This window comes from Falco rusticolus, chromosome 13, assembly GCF_015220075.1.
Source record: "Falco rusticolus isolate bFalRus1 chromosome 13, bFalRus1.pri, whole genome shotgun sequence".
Lineage (NCBI taxonomy): Eukaryota > Metazoa > Chordata > Aves > Falconiformes > Falconidae > Falco > Falco rusticolus.
In genome coordinates, this window is record NC_051199.1 from 30,070,881 (window position 1) to 30,089,552 (window position 18,672).

Sequence of the window (18,672 nt, forward strand, 5' to 3'; positions counted from 1 at the left end):
AGCAGGACCTTTCATGAACAATACATGTTTAGGTCAAAGCAGATCAGTGCCTGGCAGAAGAACCAGTGTTTCCTTACTTAAGGTGGGGAATTATGTCTAAATGTGGTTATGCTACTGTACATACAACATATAGGAACTAGACAATCTTTAAGGTCCCTTCCAACCTAAACCATTCTGTGATTCTATGATATAACCTAGTGTTAACTCAGTGGTGGACAACTAGAGCATCTAGAAAATAAACCACCAGTATGTGACCTGTATCCCTAACTTGCATCCATCCAACCTACAGTAGCATAGGGTCTTTATTTTGTGTAAACCCTACCCTGCACACCCTGAGTTCCTGCGCAGAGCTGCTCAGGAAAAGGACCAGAGCACCCAAACCCTGCTGCCTGCAGCCCACCACGGCAGATGACCTGCCCTCTCTACGGGGGCATGCTCTGGCCTTCCCCCAGCGCTGCTGCACCAACAGCAGCTCCATCCTCTTTCACGCAAAAATGTCATGGAAACATGGTACGCGTGGTGCACACCTCCCCAGTCCCAGGCCACCACCGAGGTCTCACTGCAGGAGCCCTCTCCATGCCAGGCCAGCCCTACTGTTTAGGTGGGAGAAGAGTCACAAAATCAGTTGGCATTAATGAATTTTACTTCATAGATTGCATACTGTGTGATTCAGTGTATGATTCAGAGTTACATAACATCTTAAAAAACAGAGAAGACTTGACTCATCCCAGTGCAAGTTATTTTTCCTCTGCTCCACAGTGAAACTTGTTTGGCCACATTTAGATGTTCCCTTTTGTTGTCCTTACAAAACTGCTTCCTCTCAGCTGCTCTGCTCTGCCAAGGATGCGCCACATTTCATAGATTCACAGACTGGTTTGTGTTGGCAGGGCCCTTAAAGCCCACCTAGCTCCAGCCCCCTGCCCCGGGCAGGGCCACCTCCCCCCAGCCCAGGTTGCCCAGAGCCCCGTCCAGCCTGGCCTTGAGCCCTGCCAGGGACGGGGCACCCACAGCTGCTCTGGGCAGCCTGGGCCAGCGCCTCCCACCCCCACAGCACAGAATTTCTTCCTTTAACCTGACTGTCCCCTCCTCCAGCTGCAAGCCATTCCCCTTCAGGCACTGGAAGCTGCTCTAAGGTGTCCCCGGAGCCTTCCCTTCTGCAGGCTGAGCAACCCCAACCCTCAGCCTGTCGCACACCAGAGGGGCTCCAGCCCTCCGAGCATCTTCCTGGCCTCCTCTGGACCTGCTCTGGACATTTCAAAGTGGCTTCATACTGAGGCCAGGGTGAAGGACATAGAACTGCACACACTTTGGGGAGGAATCAATCAGAAAAGAACCCCCCCCCAGTTTTCCTTAAGTTTTGTGGTCTGTCAGCAACCTTTTAAAAAAGACTGCCAGCTACTGCTGCACCTAGGCCTAACAATCATGCCCAAGAACTTCCGAATAAAAATTGGAACAGAATCAGAGCAGAACACCAGGTTCTGCTGGTTTTGATTGTGTAAGAGCAGCAGAGGTGCTGGGAGCAGGGGTAAAAGCTCCCACCGATCCAAAAATCAGTGTATGTTTCACCCTGCACCACTGACTGCAGCACAGAAAACCAGGGTACAACAGTCTCAACACTGCAGTGCTGCAGTTTGCGCAAGGGAGCGGAGTCTGTGTGTTTACACACTGGAAGGAGGAAGCAACTGAGAGAACATCTGAATTATAAAAGAAAACATACTGTCAGTGCAAAAGCCTGATACTGATGTTGTTTTACTGCCGGGCTTCTTCGCTATACTTCTTGTCAGTGCCTTGAGCTCATCTAAGAAGGTCTAACATGGACATGAGACCCAAGAAGGTGTCAGGACACAACCCAGTCAGACAGTGCTGGGTGACCTGCTGCAGTGCTGACCTCGTCCCAAGCTCTCATCACTGGAGATCGACTTGAACTAGCACCATGAGGTCCCAGATACTCATAAAATCTGTCAGCTGTTACAACTCTAGCAGCTTCTAGCCAATGAAACTCTTAATACCTTAAAAAAAAGGGGGGGAATCTACATACTACATATAAAGATGAAATTCATAATAAATGAATTACACATTTAATAAATTCAACACCGATTGTATCAGAAGGAAATGACCTAATGCAAAACCCTTCCTCATTTATAGGCTTCTAATGAGCAAAAGTTGCGCTGAGCTGTTCTGCCTCAAACAGCATATCTGCTGATACAAAAAGCTTACCGACTGTCTTACAGTACATACTTTCTACTCGTTCCTCCATTTTGTTAGATTATGCAGATTGATTTAATGAAATCACTCAGAGGAAACTTACTGAATACATTTTCAGCAACCAGAAAGAGTAATGAATGAAAACAATGGCAAAAAGATACAAATCAAAAAGGTGAAAGGAAACCTCATATACGTCATGTAATCCATCCAGTTCCAATTCCAGCACGGTTTCCCTTACCTGCCTGCATCTTGGTGCCCCATGCACACGTTCATTAGCGCATTGCAGACAAAGCTGTAGCGGTTGGCTGCGTTGTCGCTCAGAATCTTGCCCAGCATTGAGTAGTTAATGCTGTGAGCTGAGGGATTCTCAATAAAATCTAGCATGAACTCTGGGTCCCACAGTAAATTGGAATTCGAAGGCTGAACATTGCTGTATATTGTTTGCTTCACCTTAGAACAGGCACTACTGAGGAGCAAACAAAAAAAAAAAGAAAAAAAAAAAAAGTTGCCAAAAAACGTACTTTGCAGGAATGCTGTGGAACATGCCATGTGGGGTTGGAAAATCCTCGTTTGGTTACCGTTCTGTACACATTTTCAAACTCATTTCTGATAAGGAGCATCTACCAGAAAATAAGGCTGAAACATCAATTTCATTCAAGTTTTCCTGCAGATAAAAGTCTCAAGCTTCCAAGATGCTTCTATGGCATTTCTATGACTGAAATCGTGAGCAGCTGGATGAGGACCACACACTCTTTCCTTCCTAGCAATGACTTCCTGGAGCATCAGATGTGAAATGTAACAGTGCTTCATAACGCTGCCCCCCCTCTTTATGTGTTATGACACAGCAAACTGCAGTGGCAGTAAGAAGACTTAATTAAGGAAAAATGAGAAAATTTATCTAAATTAAAAATTTCCATTTAGTAATAATGTGACATAACAGACAGCTTTTTGAAAGATTAAATCAGTAAATGGAGAAGGTAACAGCTTGACATTAACAGTTACGACAAAAGGCTAAGAAATATTTCAGGCTAGGAATACCTGTATGTTAATGGGCTTTCCTCAGGGGAAAAAAAAAGGTGTTAATGAAGGAGACAAATTTCACACACAAAATGTTCTAAGGGGCATTTCTCTCAAGCATTGGGTCTTACACCACAGCTGGAAACAACATCCACATGTACAAACTTCAGTAATTATCCCAGCTGGGAAGACGTCCTCATTACTGAAAAGATCTGTCAATTGAAATTAACTTAAAATACATTAAACCTTTGGAATTTCTTAGAACTCCACTAGCGCCTGGATCAAAAGACAGAGGAAGCACTGTGCTGCCTGGAAGACAGACGTCTGTGACCTGAGGAAGGAGCACGATGTGCACAGCAGCGCCTGGACGCAGGGCTTGGAGGGCAGCCCTGGGGCCCTTGCCACTGCGCTGCCCCTGCACATGCTGCTCCTCATTGGGATGCTCCAGAGCAGGAAGAAGAGGCTGTTAGCAGGATAATTAATCTACAAGAAGGGTAATTAATGGCCGATGTTAACCCTTGGCTCTAACAGCCAGTGTGACAGCAAAGAAAGAAAACCAACCAGTGGAAAACGAACAGCCCATACCCCAAACATCAGGCACTATTTAAACGGGCATCCTGGGCACACGTACATCCCCGACACTGCCACACCACAGCATTTACCTGCATTTACCACGGGTCACAGAAAGAAAGGCCCCAAACCCAAGCAACACAATACTAAGTATGTGAGCAAAGCTGCCTCTGAAACTGTACTTGCACAAGGAGTAATGGTGGGGCAGTGGTCAGAAAAGAGATTTAGGGGGGGGGAAAAAAAAATTGAAGGAATGATTTAAAAAAAGGAAGTTTAGCAAATGCAACTAAATATACCAAGCATACTAAACCAAAACATGCAGCTCACTTAGTAAAACACGGTCACAAGAAATACTGCAGATGACATCAGGAGCCGACTGTGAAGCACTGCAACATATGGAAGGTAAGTCTCTAAATTTGACCATTTATGACCTGTACTTTATTGTCACTTTAAACTGTCTTAGAGAAATAGCTGGACTTACAGCATGCTAAAAAGGAACCAAAAAGGTTGCCATGTACAAGTTGCCAGACAACTTGTTTTGGTTTTGTTTCAATTGCAGCAAGGAAACCAAGAAGAAAACAAGCGTAGCACTCTTATCTTACACAAAGCTGTTTAAAAAATTAATACATAAATTTTATTACCAGTTTTCAGAGAATTTCTAACTCCACTTGGCTGAAAAAGGGGGTTTATTATTTAATATAGGATTTAATACCCTAAGTATCTCTGTATTACTAAATAATGTTTTTATTTGCTACTGTTGATTAGTACTAATAAAAATGTTATTTTTTATTGTGTTACTGAACTTTAGGTTTTAAGCAGAAAAATGAACATAAGACTATGACACTACTGTAGTTCTTTTAATTTTTTTTTCTAGCATTCCTCTTATTAAATGCTACTGTTCCCATGTGTTTGTAAACCTATTAAAATATTATTACCGAGAAATTTTTTCCTGCTCCCTATGAAATGAAAACCACAAATCTGAAACATGCAAACCAAAACCAGGTATATAAACCAGGAGGGGAAATAGTAACTGAAGTGGTTTGTAAGTCTCACAAGATGCGCGTTTGCATATGAAAGGTTTCCACTCCCCCTTTAAAAAGTAGGAGCCAAAAACACAGCATATGGGTACCTAAAATATTTTTTTAATTTAAAATCAAGGAACTGAACAGTCGAGCAGAAAACTTCACAAACTCAAACATGTTTGTGCCTCTCCCCACATCAAAGGAAATATTTAATAGAATATTACAGCTGCGTCAACTAAGATTTTGTTATTTTTCTACCCAATGTTGTATGTATTACAGCCAATTTGCTGATGCATTATAGGAACCAAATCAGTCACACCACAATCTGCAAAAGCAAAGGTGTGTGGAGGTGGGCCCAACGCTGCACGGCACAGCTGCCCCAGCAGCCCACTGGAGCTGGACGGCCCCCGCTTCCCCACGCCTGCTCGCTGCACCCCGGTGCTGCTGGCTGAAGCGCCCCACTGAGCTAACCACAGCGCTGCAAGGAAGGCTCAGCCCCTGCTGCTCCACAGCAGGTACCCACTCAGAGCGAGGACTTCGCAGGCTCAGGACCACACACTGCACTGCCACACCGGCACGGGCAATAGAATTGCACCAGTAAAGGTAAAGCAGCAGAGGCAACAGCATATTTTGGCAAGTGCTGGAACAGGCTGCCCAGGGAGGTGGTAGAGTCACCATCCCAGGAGGGATTTAACAGATGTGTAGACGTGGCCCTTAGGGACACGGGTTAGCAGTGGGCTTGGCAGTGCTGGGTTAACGGTTGGACTTGATCATAAAGGTCTTTTCCTATCTAAACGATTTGACAATTCTATTTTCCATGGAAAGCAAACCAAACTGAAACCACAGCAATCTACATCAGTATACAGGCTAGACAGTGGTGAGAAAAATCCCATTACCACCCACCTGAAGAGGTCTCCAAACTTGCTTCTCAGGTGGCTACAGGACACATACAGATCATAGAGGTAAGCTAAAATACACCTTTCTGGGGACGAACACTCCGAGGGATTAACGACGTGCTTTACCACTCCGCACAACCTGCAAAAATAAAACCATTTTGAGTTTGTTGCAATACACCTTAGCGTGTGTCTCATTGTTACCTATGACACAAACCCCACCATTAGCTGGGCAATGTGATGACAGACCTTGCATCTACAGGCTAAGGGGACTCACATGAAGCTCACCTGAGCTCACTTACAGCCTTCCAATAGTAGTGTGACAGTCGGTCTCACTACTGAATCTAACCCCATTTTTTGTTTAAGAGAGAAGACTAAAAATACTTTTTGGGAAATTGTAGCTGCCACAAACCCTTCAAAGACTTGTGCGGTTTGCTCCGAGTTGAGGATGAGGCAGGCATGGTAACGTCGCAGCACGGCGACGATGCAGACGCACAGCCCCGTTGTGTAGCTTCCTGCCAGGCTGGATGACTTCAGCAGCAGCTCTGCCTCCACAACACTCAGCTCGTTCAACAGCTGAAAGTGCATACACAAAATCAACGAATTTCCAAATTAAACAGGTAGAGTTAAGCGGAAAAAAAAAAAAAAAAAAAAGGGAAAACTATATGGCAAAACAAAATTAAATTCCTTACTCACTAGAGAACAAGGGAAAGAGGGAACAAAACAAACTGCTAAAGTATAAGAACTGTCCCTCAGAACTGCTCTTCAGAAATACATGGCATTTCTGGCACTCAGATGCTTTACTGTGTAATATGATGGTTCTGTCTGAAACAGTGAAGCCCATCCTAAAATGCTTTGTGCTAAAATAACGAGAATTTCATAAATTTTGAAAGACTGAAAAATAAAATACATCTATTGATTCTCTATAACTGTCAAAGTAAGACAGAAGGGAAGTATCTGGCACTCTGTTTCAGAAGTCAGGAAACCGGAACAGATAAAAGCACATGGCAGCAAATCAGGAGAATTTGCAGTCCATCTCCTGGGTTTTTTTTCTGGTTTTACAGAAAATGTATCACAGCTTTATCCTGATGTAACCCTCCCAAAAAATGAACCCTGTTTACCTGTATTGCAAAGTCGATCAGTCCATTGATATTCAGTGCTGGCTCCATGAGATCAAAGATGAGCTGTATATGGTGAGCCAAAGGAAGATGATATGATGTTCCCGAGGCAAAACTAGTTATCTGTTCAAGAACGTTACTGGAGATCTGTGAAAATAAATGTTGAGAAGTCACATGGTGACTGAGGGCTTCTCAAATACACTAGTGCTCCAAAAATCCTGTTTTCTAAGCGGCAATAGCAAGTGACAGCATTTTGCAGATAAAAGCACTAACAAATAGTACATAAATATACCTATTACTCTACTATCCAGCAAGTCAGTTGTAATGCCGTTCTATTTTCAAAACTGACAACAGAAAATGGCGTTCTGCTGCTTTACAGCTGAGTGTCAAGCTGTTCTTAACTTCTACAATACCAATTTTTATTCTGTGGAGTATTCTGCTTTAAAGAAGAGGTAAAATAGTTTTTCTTTTCCTCTTACTGCATTGTAATTTTGTTATTGATGGTTTTCAGATAATTAATAACACATTATCCTGCAAACAAAACATGTAATAAATTCATTCAAAAGACTAGATCCAAAGGTGTCTTACAAATTAAGTATCAAACATGTACCTCTTTTTCTTTTTCTTAAATATACTTTAAAACAGTAACACCTGGCAGAGTGATGAAATCCTATACTGATACATTCCCACACTTACAAGTTCTACTATAAACCAGGAAAATTAGGCTTGCCATTTAAAACAAGTTATTTATGTTTTCCAGGCAGCCACTAATACAGCTTTTTAACAGTAAACATTGATGATAAATTCTAGTATCCAGAAAAGAATAAACTGTATTATCTACCAGCTTCTCAAATAGACACAGTGTGTTGCACAAAAAACACAGAAGAGTTCACTGTCCTTATAAACACAGATACAGTAACATATCTTACACATACGCAAGAGATTAGTTAATTAGTACCTAATTTACCAACAAGCCTTAAACAACGCTGTTAATGGAAATTTATGTAAAATTTATTTCAAATTTTCCATTAAAAAAATCTTGACATCTACAATAATTCAGAAAGCTTCTTGCAAAACAAGCAAGCATCACCAGCCCCACCCCCCCAACAAACACACACAATCAAACCCCCACATACCTACTGAAGCAGGTATTTTAGAACACCAAGGCAGCATTTTTAATCTTGCCTTTGAAGAAACACTGCACTGAAAATTCTTGGTATATACAAAACACTTCTCAAAACCTAGATTTGCTTCCTATTTGGTACCTCTACAGCAGAATGTAAAAGGCTACAATTTTATACAAGGGAAGTACCTGAGATGTCACCTGATGTTGATCAAAATAGGACAGTTGCTGTAGTTTTGTAAACACGGTCTCTAGGGTTGGAAATGCTTCTTGTTTGGTCTTCCTGGCTTTTTGCCCTTCATCCCCAACTTAAGAGATAAAAAATTATTTTGGTCATTTTATATTTAAGCAGGAGCCCTAGTAGTTTCGCATTATTACCAATTTAAAAGACAGCAACACTCCTCAAAAGCTTGTGACTACATAAAAACCTATTTGCCTCAGTTTTCCATAATACTCAGGACAAATATCTGCCACAGCATGTAACAGCATCAAAGCTACTTCGAGGTTATTCCAATGCAAAAAGCCAACACCCAAGAAAAACTGAAAAACAGCCATACAGTTTTACTAGGAGGGTAAGGAATATGTATCACTCACTGGCCAGCATCTCATTTTCCAGGTTTTAGCCTAACGCAAGTGTTTACAGACAAGTTGTTATAATGGAAAATGGGGATTTCTAAGCAGACTGGCCCTTGGCTGCCCTGGCGTGGCTGGCAGACTGCACTTGGTGCTGCAGGACTCTGTTCAGTACTTCACCCAGTGACCGTCAAGGGGATGAAAGCCAAATTACATGACCAACATGCATGGCTCCAGACAACTTGCCGAGCACCTCACAGCTCCTGTGATCTTTGCTACAGGCTACCATACAGCAGCATTAAAGCATTTACCACCCATTTCAGTAGTACTCTTCTTATTCAGAATTTTGAGGATGTCTTTGGTAATCTTCTTCAGCTGATGCCTCGCTTCATCACGCTCCTTACCAACGCCATAAAGGAGAATCATGCGCTGGTTACACTCATGACTTGAAGATTCATCCTGAAAAAAACAGGTCATGAGTGAAGTAACTTTTTTCTGCTATCACCTGCAGAAACCCAACCCAAGTTGCTCAGACTGCAATAAACAATAGCTAACTCCTCGTCACAAGCAGGATCTCCTGTGGTTATCAGCGTGGAGGAAACAGTGCCAAATGAATTCACTAAAGCGTAGGGTAAAAATACAGAGGGAAAAAATGTGATCTGATATTATGAATCCAGTATGTATCTATAACAACTGAGACAGAGGATGCATACGGGTGACCCTCCTAACTGTCCCCTAGACTGATATTCAGTAGCAGATTAGTAAAATGAAGACAGATGTCTAGAAACCGTGTGACATTTCTCTTATTATGTACAAGTCAATTGAAAAAAAGATGCAGCCCAACTCCTAGAATTCAATTTTGTACATCCCAAAGAAATTGAAATACATATAGTTTATTTAAATTGCTTATATTTAGTCTTTCAATAAAATGTATCCTAAAACGTTGATGCACTGTATATAACTTAAAAACCTGGAGCACTCCTCTACAATTCATATAAGGTATAAATATTTTGTTCAGTAATATACTTACCTTTTCCAAACTAAGCAAGCACTACATCTTCCAACTACTTAAAAAGTTCTTAAGAAACAAGGCTGTGTACAAAAATACTACTAAAGAATCACAAGGCAAAATGGCAGTAGACGGGACTGTAACTCTGTGCTCTGAAAAGTTGCACAGTCTTACAAAACACATGCTCTCTTTTAAAAATAGTGACTCCCTTAGTAGGTCAAAAGCAGGAAGTAAGCCTCTAATGATTTTTACAAATTCTATTTCTCTCTCTTCTAGAGGAAACAAAAGCAGAAGCACTGACAGTGTCACCTGGAATTTGCAGCTGTCTGGCTAAGAAACCAGTTCAAAGTCAGAGGAAGGTCTAAGTCTCCGCACTGGGATGCACAGCTGCTCCTCCAGTCTCTCCTTGCTCCGAGGGATTCACACATGAACGCTCCTGCAGGCCTGCATGGCGAGGAGCTAGCGGAACTGCGAGCAGCCTCTCTCAGCAACACTACCTTCCCACCACAGGAGCCACCCAGGCATTGCATCACTTCTCAGCAGCACCCTACGGTAATCTGCTCTTTGATTTTGGCTGGGGGGAAGGTGTCTGATTTGTGCATGTTTAGGGAGTACTTACTTCATTAGGGTCAGACTTGGCAGCTGAATCCGTGATGTGCTTCAAAGCATCAGACAATTTATTTCTGTCTTACAGACAGAAATAAAGCCTTGGAGCTCTGTAAGGAAGATGTCAGGGATGTCTGGGAACTAGCTGACAAAGCATGAACTCCCCCGAGTGCCTTATTTTACAAAGGCGGAGATAATACAGAAATATAGCAATTTTTACAGTTGCATCGCTACACACCTGAACGTTACTCCTTTTGAAACGCAACACTGAGCGATTCAGCGTTCCTGCCTGGCTTTCCCAGGCAACCGGGCTGGAGCAGACCAGGTCTGATCAAGGTTTTTGGAGTAAGAGCAACAGTTTTCAACCCGGCCCCTGTTATCAGTTAGGCAGATGTCAGCCTCCTGGTGTTTGTGGGCAACCAGCCAGCGGAGGAACTCTTGGTTTTGTGGCCAGGGTGGGCTCGGAGGGGCGCAGTGCTACGCAGGGGGCTCAACAGCACCTTCACGCAGGCGATCGCTGCAAAACATGGGAGGCTGCAACTCCTACACAGCTCCTGCATGTTGGCTCAGGTCAGTGAAGCTCTAAATTTATTTGCAACACACACAGCACTGGTAAAGCAAGCGATTTAGGAAAATGACAGGACAAACTGTCACATTAGAAGTAAAGGTATCCATTAATACCTACATAAATGAAGCTACAAGTATCTTCAGACCTTGCTGGCAAATGTATAACCACTGAAGTAGCAAACGCCGTTAGCTGCCCTAGTGCCAGTACACAGGGCTGAAAAGCCGGTACTCCTCTCCCACTTTCGTCCCCTTGGAAGCAACAAACGATGACTTTGTGGGGTGCCACATCCACCCGCTGAATACCCGGGTGAAATGGCGGCAGCCTGCAAGCAGCTGTTCCCAGGTCTGAGCAAGGGCAGGCAGGGGGTGGCAGGGATCAGCTTCAAGGACAACTAAAAGTGAGGCTGAAATAACACCACTGGGAGAGACTGACAGCCAGCCAGGCTGAAATACAATAAAAAGGGGTATTTGATTCCTTTTACTTCAGCCCAGCACTGTTAAATCCCCAGTCAAAAGGAGTTTAAATGCTATCCCTTCCCATGCCCAAGAAGATGCTGAAAGGGGCATTTCTCCTTCCTCCCTGGGAGGAGAGAGACAGTTTGGGCACACGTGTGTCAGACAAGCGAAATCACAGCCCAGGCCCCCAGGCACAGCCACACCGAGCAAGAGCTGCGCCATCACCTACACGGTGATGGGAACAGGCAGCGTGCTGCCAGCCATGCCGCCCCCCCCAGCCCACCACCGTGCTGGCCCCTTGCCCAGCCCTGACTGCAGGCCTCGGGGAGGCTGCGTGGGCAGCTCAGGAGGTTAGGATGGAAGCTTGGGAGGTTGGGATGGGAGCTCGGGAGGCTGGGATGGAAGGGCACCTCAACATTTCAGCCAAGGAAGATGAAACCAGGCTACCTTACAAACATGGCAACATCTAGCACTCTTCTCCTGTAGAAACCTGACATCCCCGGCAAAATAAAACACAACTTACAGCAGTCAAGATCCCCACAGAAATGCTCCCAATGCAAAAATTAAGAGTAAAAAGGTTGAAGTCTTATGACAGATTAACTCATGATTTCATTTTTTTGTTTTTTACAGGGAGAGGGGAAAAGACAAAGTGCAAATGAAAGCCACAACCAGCTTCAGCTACTCTAGAAACAACAGCAACTGCACCAGTGATAACAAAATCAGTCAAGTAATTTTTCCTTTGCTTTACACAATTCTGTTCCTAGTGGGTATCATCATGAACAGCCTGGCAATGTGGGTCTTTTTTAAAATATCCAGTAAATCCAATTTCATCATCTTCCTGAAGAACACTGTCATTTCTGACTTCCTCATGATCCTGACTTTTCCATTTAAAATCCTTAGCGATGCAAAATTAGTATCATGGGTACTGAGAGGATTTGTGTGCCAGGTCACTCAGGTTGTATTTTACTTCACCATGTACATTAGCATTTTGTTTCTTGGTCTAATAACTGTTGATCGCTATCAGAAAGCCACTTCACCATTCAGATCATCAACACCAAGGAGCCTTTTAGGTGCTAAGATCCTGTCCACAGCAATTTGGATATCAATGTTTACTCTCTCATTACCCAACATGGTTTTAACTAACAAGAAGAAAACACCCAAGAGCGTAAAAAAGTGTGCCTTCTTGAAATCTGAGTTTGGCTTAGTCTGGCACGAAATCGTAAACTATATTTGTCAACTTATCTTCTGGGTTAATTTAGCAGTCATAGTTGTATGCTACATACTTATAAGTAAAGAACTGTACAAATCCTATAAAAGGACAAGATGCACAGGAAAAGCATCCCAAAAGACTGTAAATCTGAAGGTTTTCATAATTATCGCAGTGTTCTTTATTTGTTTTGTGCCATTCCACTTTACTAGAATCCCCTACACTTTGAGCCAAACAAGAGACGTTTTTGAATGCTCTGCTCAGAACACCTTGTTTTACTTGAAAGAGAGCACGCTGTGGCTGACATCGCTGAATGCTTGCCTAGATCCATTCATATACTTTTTCCTTTGCAAATCATTTAGAAAGTCCTTGATAGACATGATGTGCAAGCACACAGCATCATCAGAACTCGGAGCACGGATGAAGGAGCAGAACGAAGGAGATGACACAGATGAGACGCCGCTCTAGAGCTAAGAACCACCCATACCTGTTCTTGGCGGGCAGAAGCAGCACAAATTCCGCAAAGAAATCTAGAATCACCAACTTCCTTAGAAATTGTCCTACAGATGAAGCACAAGCACCCTGGAACCAACATCACTGGTTGCAAAAACAGTGAAACTAGAAAGCTTGAATAAAACAAGAGCACCGCCTGACCACCACCTCCACACCTGTCAGAATTGCTAGGAAAAAGTTTTAACTTCTAGTTGGAGCTGTAAGGAAAAAAATTAAACCCGAGTCATTAAGTACTACAGATGAGATTATGAACTGCAAAGATTTTACAGAAATAACTTAGCTTGGGCCAGAGTAAAATCCATGACAACACAAGATCTGGAAAATGCAAACAAAATCCACAGTAAACGTGATTTTTAAATACAGGGAGTTGTCACCTTGTATACAGCTGGCAGACAAACAGAAATATAGGACATGTAGATAAACTGTTTATCTTTGCAGATTTTTGATAACAGAATAACATTTTGCTTATCTAATTATATGCTTGCAATTCTTAATCCATTGATCAATAATTAATAGTTGTATGTCAGAGGAAATTATTTCATAATCAGGCTTATCTTGATGTGAGTTAAATCTTCAAATACTTTACCCTGCTATATGAATAAACAAAAATGTACACTTTTATAAAGAACAATGTGTAATATTAGAAAATATACAAAGACTATTTACAGAATACTTAGGTCTTAGGGAAAAACAGACTCATAGTAAGATCTTTACTGATTATTAAGGGAAGCTTTTTTGCACTACACAAAAAATTTAACCACTTCCTTTTTTTCATTTGGGAAAGCTGAAAAAGAAAACCAGGAATGTATTTTCAGGTACATAACATTTTCAGGAATCATAACAACTACACATGAAAAAGACCCTAGGCTACTGCAATAAATTATGCTTCATTTATCACCACTGCAAAACAGCTCCAATTCAGAAATACATTTCACCATCATGCAAGAGCTCAGTCCTGGCAAAAGCCATTGCCTGTCGACCCTTCTCTGGTACTTACCTGTGCCGGGCAGCGCACTGGGTGTTTTTACAACAGATACCCAAATTTCCTAAAAAGCTGAAAGACAGTTCACTTACTTTAGCACTCAGCCTTACAGTTTATGCATCTCTTAAAACCTGGACAAATTAAATATTTTACAAAACATTTTGTGCACTGCTCATTCTGGTATATACGCCGACACTGATTACAATCAGTAACTGGGTTACACTGCAGAAAACAGGGCACCATTATTTCCCTGGAACTGGCGCTGCTGGTCACTGCAGAGCGTGCTCTCCACAGCCAGCCCCATGGAGCCCAGGACTGATAAACTCCAGCTGATGCCCCCCACCCAACACTCATTCCCCCCATTTTTTGTACCTAAACATGGAGAGAGAGTAGCAATTATCTAGCAGCTGCTTTTGCTGATCAGATGAGCTGTTCGGACAACAGATCCTACAGCCACCTGCGAGCCATCCAGCAGTCACTGACGGGATACTTGGAACCTGCCTCTGGCAGCTGGGAACAGCGCCAAGGGGCCAGTCTGGGAGAAAACATGGAAGATGCTGCTTTGGACATCAGTCCTGGGGTATTGCAATGGACTCTCTCAGCTTTGCAGAATCCCTGCTGAATGAACAGAAGTCGGGGCAGGCAGCTAGGGACAGCTCTCACTGATGACAATGGCAAAGGTGACTTTCATCCCGGCCATCCTCAAGGCTCTTTGCTTTCTGCCAGCCATTTAATGACAACATCAGCATGCATACCTACATTAACCACAACGTATATGCTAACGCACAAACTTACTGTCAATACAGCTGCAGCCTGAGAACCCCAAAAAGCAATTCATGTCTGCCCACAAAGGGATGGCTTGAACGTGAGCCATTTCCCGCAAGGCAGCAAGGAGCCAGAACCCTCTGTCACATCATTTGACAGGAAAATAAAAGACAAATCACATGACTAAGTTAAACTTATACAAAAAATTCTGTTTACAGAGAAATGTACTAGATTCCAACATTATACATAATAAACACATAATAAATACAAAGCATACCATGCAACAACAGCCTCTGCCAGACCCAGAAAATAGCTGTAACCAGCACGCTGTACCACCTGGCTACACTGACAACAAAATAAACCAAAAGTTCCATTCTGGAGATCAAAAGTCAAGCTCAGGTTTATGTGTCAATATTAAGAGGCCACAGAGGGAGGGGTACAATTTCTGAATATGGTGGCGCACATGATTTTGTAGCTGAATAACCCACTGTAAGGATGACTCTGACCTGACTTGCTGGTCACACATTTGTTGACTAGTGCTGTCCAGAACAGGGGAGCGCACACACACAGACAAGGGCTCAGAGCTACATTTGAGGATTATCCTGGAAAACTGTCAGGAAACACTCTGTGTTTGTTCACCCCACATCTCTAAAGGAGCCAAATCATAATGGCACAGTATAGGTGCCATCAGGTCTGCCTCACACAAACCAACAGCTGGAAAACGTGCCTGTCTCAATGGATGTGGTAATTTTTTTTCTTAGTATAGGAGAAAGCAGTGTACTTTCTGACAGAGGGCAAAAGGGAGAGAGAAAAACAACAGCAAACATGATTAACTAACTCGAGTGATACATGAAAATGAGGAAGGAAACAACATACCACACCAACAGAAAAAGTCTCGTCTTTCTACACATTTCTCCATTCTTAATACTTTGCTCGACGCTTCTGTTGGCAGAGGAACAGCATATGAACCGAAGACAGCCAAACACACTCTGAAACGGTTGCTGCCAGGTTTGCTCAGGTACTTGCATGATTGCAGCGTTCACGTGGTGTGATGGGGCACTCTGTCATCTGCCTTTCAGATGTAAGAGGCTGATAACCAGCAGTGTGCATCTTATGTGTTACTTAAAATTGTGCTGAGAAAGGAAAAATGGAGTATGCTTGGTAAGAAATACCAGAAGTCGCTTCCCCAGAAGCACCTTGCTTTTGGGACATAACTGTAAAATTTCTGTTTAATGTTAAAATACATTTCCATGTAAATGGTGCTCTAGGTAATATGCTGTTATACCTTGCTATCATATTATCTTAGGCCTCCATAATGAAAATATACCATTTTAACTTCTCACTAGATGTTCGTTTGTAAACAACTTAAACTTAGGCAAAGATTTACATTTTCTATGAACTAGACCGGCTGATTTCTATTGAATGCACACTCAGGTTTTGTGCTTATTTGCATAAACCTGCCAGTCACTCTAAGAAACATGTAATTTTAAATATAGAATGTTATATTTTATGTTTTCTCTCTCTTTTCACCCAAGTCTATTGCAAACAATGGGAGACATGGCAAATGAGAGTATTGTCAGTAACTCCAGTGGAGCACCCTCCTCCACACAGCAGTGCCACCGAGACACCACGATCACCCACCTCGTCTTCCCAGTACTGTATACACTCATCTTCCTTCTGGGACTTGGACTTAACAGCCTGGCTTTTTGGGCTTTCTTCCAGATTCCAAGCACATCAACTTTCATTGTCTATCTGAAAAATATCTTAGTTTCTGATTTTATAATGACCCTGATGCTTCCTCTGAAAATCCTAACGGACTCTGGACTGGGACCATGGCAACTCAAAGCTTTTGTCTGTCGCTTCTCAGCTGTAGTATTTTACAATACCATGTACATTAGCATAGTGCTACTCGGACTCATTGCTTTTGACAGATTTCTCAAGATTGTGAGACCTTTTGGGAAGTTCTGGGTGCACAACCTGACCTCAGCAAAGATCCTGGCGGGTCTGGTCTGGCTCTTCTTCTTTGTTCTCTCTCTGCCTAACATGGTCTTATCAAACAAGAAAGCAACACCCCAATCAGTGAAGAAGTGTGCCTCACTGAAGAACTACTTTGGACTCAAATGGCATGAAGCCGTCAATTATATCTGTCAGTTTATTTTCTGGACTGTTCTCATCCTCATGTTTCTATTTTATATAATTATTGCCAAAAAGGTATATGAGTCTTATATAAAAACACAGAAGAAAAACAACAAAAGTGAACAAAGGATCAAGGGGAAAGTATTCATCATTTTCACTGTGTTTTTCTTATGCTTTGCCCCCTTTCATTTTAGCAGGGTTCCCTATACTCTGAGCCAAACGACCACCCACATGGACTGTCGTCTGCAGAACCAGCTCTTTGTTGCGAAAGAAAGCACTCTGTGGCTGGCTGCCACAAACGTCTGCATGGACCCCCTGATATACATGTTCTTGTGCAAACCATTTCTAGAAAAGGTATTATGCAGGAGAATAAAGACATTTCAGAAAACAGTTCATACAAACCCCACAACAGAACTGGACACACGAACGTCTGCTACCGAATCTTGACTGCAGCTTCATGCTCTACAGTCTCTGCATATTCATAGAGAACTTAAAAAATACTTTGTTTTATTTCTGCTGTGGAAAATGAAAAGGCAGTTGTACTGTAATATTAATACTTAATAAAAATGTCAAAATGAATTTCCTTATTTACTCTCACTGCTCAGTCTTTATAGACAAAAAACTGTCACTGCTGGCCCTGATCAAACACCGATCCCCCCCCCCAAACTGTGCTCTCCTGCTGACACCATCACTGCTAATCAAATGCTGCAGAAGCCCCGCTGTGTCGTGGCAGCACCTGCCCAGCCCCAGTATGGTTGCATGCATGCCACACAGCGCCGTGCTACCTCAGAGTCACTCATGTGACTTCCAGCCATAACCACGTCGGTCTGAACAGAAAACCAGCATCGGTGATGCTTAAAACTACGGATGATCAGTTTGCAGTCTCGTGTTGCTCTGCTGCCTCTGCAAAGCGAACCAGAACGGAGTTTTTTCCAATTTGGTCACTAATTCATGTCCACGTCACAGGATACAGACAGACTGTAGCCCATGAATTAAAATACCTTCCTATAACCTAAGCCAATCTACAAAATAATTCTATCCGCTTTAAACAAGAATAATTTACTTGTTAACACTTAAGCAGCTTACTGACTATAGCTGCTTTTAAGGACGATTTGGCTTTAATTGGGATCAAACCCCAGAGCTGTTAACTTTGTATGTCAGTAATTCTTACGCTGGGTGTCAGCTCAGCCAGCACGTCGCAGGGCAGGGAAGAGGAGGAACCATACTTGACAGAAGGAAGAAGGACATGGTTCCTCCCCATCCTTACCCGCCTCTCTCACACACATAACTGCTTTTCTACTGCCTACACACTGTTTCACCATCCTTCCTCTCCATCCTCAGCGGGGCTTTGCGGGAGGGCACAGTTGGCAATACCCCAGCCCCCAGAGCACGCTCCTCGCCCAGGACAGCAGAGAACCCAGGATTGCTCCCCTGCCACAGGCACCCCAGAGCTGTGTGGCATTCACCTCTATCCCACCACTCGCAGAGAGGAACACCCAGACATGTCCCCCTTGGTGGCACGTTCCCCATTCCCAGTCCCATCCACAGGCAAAGAGAAGGCAGCAGGCAGCACTGCCTCACCCTCGTCGCCCAGCAAACCCTTCTCCACCTGGCTCACTGCACTACCCGCAGACCTCTTCCTTAGCTGTCCTACAGGGGAAGTCCAAATAGACTGTGCCTAAAGAGAAATGCCTTTCTAATCACAAATCCTGGGATTTATTTCACTATTTTAAGACGTGAAAGAGATACCAACCGTTTACTAACTCCAACTCTACAAAGCATATAAAAAACCCCCACAAAACTGTTAAACTTACCTTAGCCCTCAGCAATCATAGAATCACAGCATGGTTTATGTTGGAAGGGACTTTACAGCTGCTTCCTTGCTTCTCAAACATGTTGCTCCTGCTGCT

General features: G+C 43.1%; 3 protein-coding genes across 9 annotated transcripts in view; 2 read left to right on the forward strand and 1 right to left on the reverse strand.

The window, feature by feature from the left end:
- MED12L (mediator complex subunit 12L) overlaps nt 1-18,672 on the reverse strand; it is a 150,067-nt gene that overhangs the window by 36,668 nt on the left and 94,727 nt on the right. For all 6 annotated transcript variants that reach the window (XM_037407173.1, XM_037407172.1, XM_037407170.1 and 3 more), the window contains 6 exons: nt 8,833-8,980; nt 8,138-8,256; nt 6,829-6,972; nt 6,120-6,283; nt 5,718-5,849; nt 2,444-2,671 (listed from right to left, as the gene is read on the reverse strand). In XM_037407173.1, coding sequence (XP_037263070.1) covers nt 2,444-2,671; nt 5,718-5,849; nt 6,120-6,283; nt 6,829-6,972; nt 8,138-8,256; nt 8,833-8,980 — 935 coding nt within the window. The remainder of the gene's footprint in view (nt 1-2,443; nt 2,672-5,717; nt 5,850-6,119; nt 6,284-6,828; nt 6,973-8,137; nt 8,257-8,832; nt 8,981-18,672) is intronic.
- On the forward strand, nt 653-14,018 carry P2RY12 (purinergic receptor P2Y12). Of its 2 annotated transcripts, none has more exons than XM_037407178.1 (3): nt 653-662; nt 9,897-10,082; nt 11,790-14,018. In XM_037407178.1, exon 3 carries the CDS (start codon nt 11,815-11,817, stop codon nt 12,832-12,834), a length of 1,020 nt encoding a protein of 339 aa, XP_037263075.1. In that variant the 5' UTR covers nt 653-662; nt 9,897-10,082; nt 11,790-11,814; the 3' UTR covers nt 12,835-14,018. The 2 variants fall into 2 exon arrangements, with proteins under 2 accessions (XP_037263075.1, XP_037263074.1); XM_037407177.1 differs by lacking the exon at nt 653-662 and adding an exon at nt 4,046-4,194 and having other exon boundaries at nt 9,807-10,082.
- P2RY13 (purinergic receptor P2Y13) lies at nt 15,497-17,349 on the forward strand. The gene is made up of 2 exons (XM_037407176.1): nt 15,497-15,644; nt 16,161-17,349. The coding sequence occupies exon 2, from the start codon at nt 16,175-16,177 to the stop codon at nt 17,207-17,209; it is 1,035 nt and encodes a 344-aa protein (XP_037263073.1). The 5' UTR covers nt 15,497-15,644; nt 16,161-16,174; the 3' UTR covers nt 17,210-17,349.